General features: G+C 26.8%; 1 protein-coding gene across 1 annotated transcript in view; it reads left to right on the top strand.

The window, feature by feature from the left end:
- Positions 1-10000, top strand: part of LOC141343807 (neurocan core protein-like) — a 25570-nt gene that overhangs the window by 10028 nt on the left and 5542 nt on the right. The window contains exon 6 of the mRNA XM_073848460.1: positions 8518-8700. Coding sequence (XP_073704561.1) covers positions 8518-8700 — 183 coding nt within the window. The remainder of the gene's footprint in view (positions 1-8517; positions 8701-10000) is intronic.

Here is a 10000-nt window from a genome sequence, read left to right as displayed (position 1 = left end):
ATAATTAGAAATGTTTCTTGAGCAGCAAATCAGAATATTAGAATGATTTCTGAAGGATCATGTGACGCTGAAGACTGCAGTAATGATGCAGAAAATTCAGATTTGATCACAGAAATAAATTACATTTTAACAGATATTCACATAGAAAACTGTCATTTTGAAATGTAAAAATATTTTACAATTTTTACTGATTTTACTGTATTTTTGATTAAATAAATGCATCCTTGGTGATCAGAAAAGTCATCTTTCAAAAAAAACAAACTTTTAAAGTGCACACATACATTATATTGCCAAAAGTATTGGACCACCCCTTTTGAATGAACAGGTTTGACTATGTTAGTAATTTCCATGAGTGCAAATCTTAATGTTTAGGCATATAATGATATTCTAGGGAATTGTGTGCTTCTAATTTTATAGCAACAGTTTGGATAGGACCCTTTTCTATTCTGAAATGACAGTGCCTTTGCATATAAAGCAACGTTCAAATAGAAATGATTGATTCAGTCAGTGTGGAAGAACTTGACTGGTAAAGCAAAGTCCTAATCCAATCTGAACACCTCTGGAGTGACTTTAAATGCAGACCTTGTGCCAAAAACTCATCACCAAACACCAATGACTTGTACATATGGATACAGTCATTTTAGACTCGTCCAAAACTGTTGAAACAGAGCTAGAAATAAAAATGTTAAATACATGAATTACGTTTCCATCTTTGGTTTGGACAGTTTCAGAAGTGCATGTTTCTGTTCTAAAGAAGGGGGTGTCCCAATACCAACTCATCATTGGTGCTTGCTGATGAGTTTTTGGCTCAAGGTCTGCATTTAAAGTCATACCAGAGGTGTTCAGCTGGGATTAGGACTTTGCTTTCTGCAGACCAGTCACGTTCTTCCACACTGACTGAATCAATCATTTCTTTTTGAACCTTGTCTTATACAGAGGCATTGTCGTGTTGGAACAGAAAAGGGTGCTGTCCAAACTGTTGCTATAAAATTAGAAGCACACAATTCCCTAGAATATCATTATATGCTTAAACATTAAGATTTGCACTCATGGAAATTACTAAAGTAGTTAAACCTTTTCATTAGAAGGGGGTGTCTCAATACTTTTAACAATATAATGTATATGGCAATACATGCTGCACGCATTGAAAAATTCATATTTACTTTAGATGCAGATATAAACTGAAGTCTTGAAATACTAAACAAAATGAACCGAGTTAATGCTTAAAACAAGAACAAATCTGTCAGTGGGGGCTGGAAACTTGTTTATTTTTTTAACCCATTTGCAGATTTATTTTAGTTATTATTTTAATTACATAATCACTGTAAACAATAGCTCTTATCCTATCACATTTTGCTCCTTTAATTTATTCCTTATATTTTGTTTACTTGGTTTTACAGGCCCGGTTTCGTAGACAGGGCTTAGCCTAAGCTAGAATTAGACCATAGTTTAATTAGGACATTTAAGTCATTTTTATAAACCTGCCTTAAAGAAAAACTGTTCTGTTGTGAATCTTGAGACAAAACAAAGGCACTGATATATTTTAAGATCACTCAGTGCAAGTTTCTTTCAGTTGAAACAGCTCAGACGTACATTTTAGTCTAGGACTAGGCTTAAGCCTTGTCTGTGAAACCAGGGGATAGGGTTAAACTTGTATAAACACTGTAAAGTTGAATTGGCAGTCAATACTGTTCTCTGACTATTTAAAGGATTATTTCACTTCCAGAAAATGTATTCATCCAAGATATTCATGTCTTTATTTCTTCAGTAGTAAAGAAATTATGTTTTTTGAGGAAAACATTTCTGGAATATTCTCCATATAGTGGACTCTTATGGTGCCCCCGAGTTTGCAGCTTCAAAAAAGTCAAAACCGTCCCAGTCGAGGAATTGGCTTATCTAGCTGGTTATTTTCTAAAAATAATTTACAATTTTTATACTTTTTAACCTCTTATCTAGCTCTTCATGCATTCTGTGTATTCCAGTTCAAGACAGTTAGGGTATGTTGAAAAACTCCCATCTCATTTTTTCCTCCAACGTCAAAATCATCTTACATTGCTGTTTTACCTTTTTTGTAAAGGGCGCTCACTTTGTAAACACTGGGTCGGTACTTCAGCGATGTAGGATGATTATGAAGTTGGAGGAGAAAATTTAATGGGAGTTTTTTGACATATACCCTAACTGTCTTGAACCGGAATACACAGAATGAATGTTAAAAAGCATATATTTTTTAGAAAACAGCAGATCCTTTCGCTCGATAACACATTTATTCCTCGATTAAAGCTGCAGTTTTGGAAGTTTAAACTCGAGGGCACCATAGAAGTCCATTATATGGAGAGGAGTCCTGAAATCTGTTTCCTCCTTTACGACTGAAGAAAGAAAGACATGAACATCTTGGTTGACATCGGAGTACATTATCTGCAAATTTATATTCTTGAAGTCAACTATTCCTTTAAAGCTTTAATACATTCCCCACACACTTCACTGACACACACCTCAGAATAGACTGTTTTCCAGTTGAAGTGGTTATTGATCATCTAATAAACTGCAAGAACATCTCAGTGTCACATTGACTGTCATCTTCTGTATCAGTTTCACTCTCGACAGTAACTCAGATTAAATGATGTGTCCATTGATTCCTCTGTAAATCTCAAACTAACGTAGAATGTTCTCGTATGAGTCTAAAGGCAAAACTCTGCCATTTAAATTAAATTAAATTAAATTATTAATATTATTCTAATATATTATATTTATATATATATATAGAGAGAGAGAGAGAGAAAGAGAGAATTTATATTTAATTTATATTTAAATAATTCAATAATTATTATAATTATAAATTAAATCATATTTATACATTCAAAATTATTATTTTTTATATTTAAATAAACTAAATTATATTATTAATTTAAATTTGAACAAACACTATATTTATTAGATTGTTTAAATATAAATTAAATTATATTGATACATATTTAGAAATTCTTATTCATTACTATTTCGCTGAATAAAATGTGATGCTGTTAAATGGTGGAATGCAAATTTGCTGATATTATGAATTTTTATTTGAGTAAATCTCAAACTAACGCAGAATGTTCTTATATGAGTCTAAAGGCAAAACTCTGGTGTTTAAATTAAATTAAATTAAATTAAATTATTAATATTATTATAATATATTATATATATATATATATAGAGAGAGAGAGAGAGAGAGAGAGAGAGATAGAATTTATATTTAATTTATATTTAAATAATTCAATAATTATTATAATTATAAATTAAATCATATTTATACATTCAAAATTATTATTTTTTTATATTTAAATAAACTAAATTATATTATTAATTTAAATCTGAACAAACACTATATTTATTAGATTATGTTTAAATAATCTAAATTAAATTATATTGATACATATTTAGAAATTCTTATACGTTACTATTTCGCTGAATAAAATGTGATGCTGTTAAATGGTGGAATGCAAATTTGCTGATATTATGAATTTTTATTTGAGTAAATCTCAATCTAATGCAGAATGTTCTTATATGAGTCTAAAGGCAAAACTCTGGCGTTTTAATTAAATTAAATTATTAATATTATTCTAATATATTATATATATATATATATATATATATATATAGAGAGAGAGAGAGAGAGAGAGAGAATTTATATTTGATTTATATTTAAATAATTCAATAATTATTATAATTATAAATTAAATCATATTTATACATTCAAAATTATTATTTTTATATTTAAATAAACTAAATTATATTATTAATTTAAATCTGAACAAACACTATATTTATTAGATTATGTTTAAATATAAATTAAATTATATTGATACATATTTAGAAATTATTATACGTTACTATTTCGCTGAATAAAATGTGATGCTGTTAAATGGTGGAATGCAAATTTGCTGATATTATGAATTTTTATTTGAGTAAATCTCAAACTAACGCAGAATGTTCTTATATGAGTCTAAAGGCAAAACTCTGGCATTTAAATTAAATTAAATTATTAATATTATTCTAATATATTATATATATATATATATATATATATAGAGAGAGAGAGAGAGAGAGAGAGAGAGAGAGAGAGAGAGAGAGAGAATTTATATTTAATTTATATTTAAATAATTCAATAATTATTATAATTATAAATTAAATCATATTTATACATTCAAAATTATTATTTTTTTATATTTAAATAAACTAAATTATATTATTAATTTAAATTTGAACAAACACTATATTTATTAGATTATGTTTAAATATAAATTAAATTATATTGATACATATTTAGAAATTATTATACGTTACTATTTCGCTGAATAAAATGTGATGCTGTTAAATGGTGGAATGCAAATTTGCTGATATTATGAATTTTTATTTGAGTAAATCTCAAACTAACGCAGAATGTTCTTATATGAGTCTAAAGGCAAAACTCTGGCGTTTTAATTAAATTAAATTATTAATATTATTCTAATATATTATAGAGAGATAGAGAATTTATATTTAATTTATATTTAAATAATTCAATAATTATTATAATTATAAATTAAATCATAGTTATACATTCAAAATTATATTTTTTTTATATTTAAATAAACTAAATTATATTATTAATTTAAATTTGAACAAACACTATATTTATTAGATTGTTTAAATATAAATTAAATTATATTGATACATATTTAGAAATTCTTATTCATTACTATTTCGCTGAATAAAATGTGATGCTGTTAAATGGTGGAATGCAAATTTGCTGATATTATGAATTTTTATTTGAGTAAATCTCAAACTAACGCAGAATGTTCTTATATGAGTCTAAAGGCAAAACTCTGGTGTTTAAATTAAATTAAATTAAATTAAATTATTAATATTATTATAATATATTATATATATATATATATATATATATATATAGAGAGAGAGAGAGAGATAGAATTTATATTTAATTTATATTTAAATAATTCAATAATTATTATAATTATAAATTAAATCATAGTTATACATTCAAAATTATTATTTTTTATATTTAAATAAACTAAATTATATTATTAATTTAAATCTGAACAAACACTATATTTATTAGATTATGTTTAAATAATCTAAATTAAATTATATTGATACATATTTAGAAATTCTTCTACGTTACTATTTCGCTGAATAAAATGTGATGCTGTTAAATGGTGGAATGCAAATTTGCTGATATTATGAATTTTTATTTGAGTAAATCTCAAACTAACGCAGAATGTTCTCGTATGAGTCTAAAGGCAAAACTCTGGCATTTAAATTAAATTAAATTATTAATATTATTCTAATATATTATATATAGAGAGAGAGAGAGAGAGAGAGAGAGAGAGAGAGAGAGAGAGAGAGAGAGAGAATTTATATTTAATTTATATTTAAATAATTCAATAATTATTATAATTATAAATTAAATCATATTTATACATTCAAAATTATAATTTTTTATATTTAAATAAATTAAATTATATTATTAATTTAAATTTGAACAAACACTATATTTATTAGATTATGTTTAAATATAAATTAAATTTTATTGATACATATTTAGAAATTCTTCTACGTTACTATTTCGCTGAATAAAATGTGATGCTGTTAAATGGTGGAATGCAAATTTGCTGATATTATGAATTTTTATTTGAGTAAATCTCAAACTAACGCAGAATGTTCTTATATGAGTCTAAAGGCAAAACTCTGGCATTTAAATTAAATTAAATTATTAATATTATTCTAATATATTATATATATATATATATATATAGAGAGAGAGAGAGAGAGAGAGAGAATTTATATTTAATTTATATTTAAATAATTCAATAATTATTATAATTATAAATTAAATCATATTTATACATTCAAAATTATAATTTTTTTATATTTAAATAAATTAAATTATATTATTAATTTAAATTTGAACAAACACTATATTTATTAGATTATGTTTAAATATAAATTAAATTTTATTGATACATATTTAGAAATTCTTCTACGTTACTATTTCGCTGAATAAAATGTGATGCTGTTAAATGGTGGAATGCAAATTTGCTGATATTATGAATTTTTATTTGAGTAAATCTCAAACTAACGCAGAATGTTCTTATATGAGTCTAAAGGCAAAACTCTGGCGTTTAGCATCTCAGACCTGCTTCATGAGCTCTGTGTGGCATCTCAATGGACTCTGAATGAGAGACGTTGAGGCTCTAAATTCCGCTTTCAGTCCTGCACACAACGAGGTCTCAGTTTTTAGGGTGTGAGTATTCAGACCCCATTGAGGCGGGCTCAGATTGGGGATTTAAGCTCTGGGCTCTGCACTACATTTCCCACGATGCCGTCCTTTGTGGCGCATCCAGTAGCTCTAGTTGTTTCCTGTGGCAGTGACGCCAGATGACAGATTTACTGCTAGTGGCTTCCTGCCTATGGAAATCAGGCTCATTGTCTGGAGACGGAGCGTTTGTGCCAGGACTTCAGGATTTCATTTCATTTAAATTGAAAAGGTTAACATTTAAAAAATTTAATTTGTCCTCCTGGAACCTCATGAATACACATTAGTACTTAAAGTATAAAGGTTTATAAGTGATCAGTTGTGTTTTGGCCCTTATTCCACTGGTTAAACTATTTATTGTTTTGTCAATTTTTCTCATTTGTGACCCTGGACCACAAAACCAGTCTTAAGTCGCTGGGGTATATTTGTAGCAATAGCCAAAAATACATTGTATGGGTCAAAATTATCAATTTTTCTTTTATGCCAAAAATCATTAGGAAATTAAGTAAAGATCATGTTCCATGAAGATATTTTGTAAAATTCCTGCTATAAATATATCAAAATGTAATTTTTGATTAGTAAAATGCATTGCTAAGACCTTAATTTGGACAACTTTAAAGATGACTTTCTCAGCATTTAGATTTTTTTGCACCCTCAGATTCCTGATTTTCAAATAAATGTATCTCGGCCTCTATCCTAACAAACCATACGGCAATAGAAAGTTTATTTATTGATCTTTCATATGATGTATACATCTCAGTTTTGTAAAATTTAACTTTATGACTGTTTTTGTGGTCCAGGGTCACATTTAGGTTCATGAATGAGCATGCAAAAGATGTGACACTTAGATGTGTTTTGTAAAGGCTGTATAAATTTTGGTTACTTCAATATACATGGTTTGCACGCAGAAAATCTTAGAACATTAAATGCATGAGAACTTATACAATTTAAGACGTAAATTTGACTCTGTATTCGCTGTTTCTGCTTCTACTTGAGTTTTAAGTCAGAAAATCAGCCAAAGGTTGTTTTTGATATTTAGTTTTTCAACCTATTTGACCTATTGATGGTTTCTATCACCAATCTTGAATTCTTGTGAAATTTTGGACTAGAATTCTCTTACGTTCATAAATGAGTGAATCTCATGAAGAACAGCATTGTCCAGCTCACACCAAAATTAAAAGAAAAACTTAAGTAATTCTATTTTGCATAATGGAAATGAAAACCATTATGATTTCATTTGCATTGTGACATTTAATCACATTTTCCCTTCATTTAAATATCCAAACAAGAATAAAATCCTGTTCTCATCAGTAACAATTTTTCAGTTTTGCTACTTTATAAATGTATATTTAAATATAAATGTAAATATATTTTTAATGTAAATTTAAATATAAATTAAATATATTTGGGATCAGTAAGATTTAATTTTTTTATTTGATCAAAAATACAGAAAAAAAATTTAATATTGTGAAATATTATTTCAATTTAAAATAACTGTTTTCTGTGTGAATATATTTTAAAATGTAATTCATTTCTGTGATCAAAGCTGAATTTTCAGCATCATTACTCCAGTCTTCAGTGTCACGTGATCCTTCAGAAATCATTCTAATATACTGATTTATTATTAATGTTGAAAACAGTTGTGTTGCTTAATTTTTTTTTTGGAATCTGTGATTATTATTTTTTTATTCCAGGTTTCTTTAATAAATAAAAAGTAAAAAAAAAAAAAAAAAAAACAGCATTTATTTAAAATAGAAATCTTTTGTGACAATATCTACCATCTAAAAGTTTGGGTTTAGTACATTTTTATATTTAAAACTTATATTGTTAGAAAAGATTTATATTTTGAATAAATGCTGTTCTTTTTAACATTTTTTATTCATCAAGAATCCTGAAAAAGTATCAAAATATTACAAATACAAATATTAAGCAGCATATCAGCATATTAAAATAATTTTTGAAGAATCATGTGACACTGAAAATAAAATGAATGGTAAAAATTCAGCTTTGCGTCACAGAAATAAATTGTATTATAATGTATTAATACAGAACACCATTATTTAAAATTAATAATATTTCACAATGTTACATTTTGTTCTGTATTTTTGATCAAGTAAATGCAGGCTTGAAGCATAATGTTGCATGTTTAATGTTTTATTTTCCATTTTTTTGCATGTTGAGGGAGAATCGTTTCTGAACTATGAAATGTCTGTGTGTTTCAGTGATGTGTGGGACTCCGCCAGCGGTAGATAACGCCTATCTAGTTGGCCGCAGACGGTCACACTACGACATCCATTCGGTTGTTCGGTACCAGTGCGCCGACGGCTTCTTTCAGAGACACATACCGACTGTCCGCTGCCGACCCAACGGGACCTGGGAAAGACCAAAGATCATCTGCACTAAATGTGAGTCTCCTATTTGATGAGTATGAGCCTTAAAAATATTAAGATGGCACCTGTTTTATTATCATATCATCAAAAAAAATGCATGCATATACATTAAAACATGTATTTATAATACAACTTACTTTACCTGGGTACATACAAAATACTATATATGTGACCCTGGACCACAAAACCAGTGATAAGGGTCAATTTTGAATAAAAAAGATTAATAAATAAGCTTTCTATTGATACAACTATTTGAAAATATGGAATCTGAGGGTGCAAAAAAATCTAAATATTGAGAAAATTGCCTTTAAAATTGTCCAAATGAAGTTCTTAGCAATGCACATTACTAAGCAATAATTATGTTTTGATATATTTACGGTAGGAAATTTACAAAATATTTTCATGGAACATGATCTTTACTAAATATCCTAATGATTTTTGGCATGAAAGAAAAATGGATAATTTTGACCCATACAATGCATTTTTGGTCATTGCTACAAATATATCCGTGCTACTTAAGACTGGTTTTGTGGTCCAGGGTCACATATAGCAAATCTCATCTCTCATAGAAATGTGAAAACAAAACAAAAACACTGAGGAAGAAAATCTTTTTTTTTTTTTTTTTTTTTTTTTTTTGCTTTTTTTTTTTTGCATTGTGAACAATAATACAACTTATTATTTAAATACAATTTTAAAAATACTGGAAAATAAGATACTAAGAAAGTAATTTTTGCAGTGTAGATACAGTATACTTGCGCTATATATACATGTATGTCAAATTGCAACAGCTTTATTGTCGCAAAATGTACATTATAGTATTGCTTAGATCAAATCAGCTAAATGCAACTCCAGTATAAGGCATAAAGATATTAAGAACATTTTCTGCTTTGAATCTTATGTTTTCTAAAAAAAAAAAAAAAAAAAAAAAATTAACAAAAGTTAATTGTTTATGCTTAAAACAAGAAATATTTTAATTTAATAAGTTTAATTTTTCTTCTCCAATTTGCAGATATTTTTTCTTGTTTTAAGCATAAACTCACTTAATTTTAATACTAATATTTTTGCGTCTCAAGTAAATTCCCCCTCAAATAAATAAAAAAACAACATCGAAAAAAATCCTGTTCTCATCACCAGAAAAAAAGGATTTTGGTTAAAATAATAAATTCAGCATAAATTAAACCCAGTACAACAAATATTACCATACCACTTATTTTCTCTTTGAAAATAAAAGATTACATTTATTTTTTTCTTATTTTTACTTTCAAGCATGAAACAATGTGCATTGTGAAATACACTATGTAGCATCTTTTGTATG

The sequence above is a fragment of the Garra rufa genome, chromosome 10 (genome assembly GCF_049309525.1).
Source record: "Garra rufa chromosome 10, GarRuf1.0, whole genome shotgun sequence".
NCBI lineage: Eukaryota > Metazoa > Chordata > Actinopteri > Cypriniformes > Cyprinidae > Garra > Garra rufa.
The sequence above is the reverse complement of the archived record's forward strand: the minus strand, read 5'-3'. Positions and strand labels throughout refer to the sequence as shown.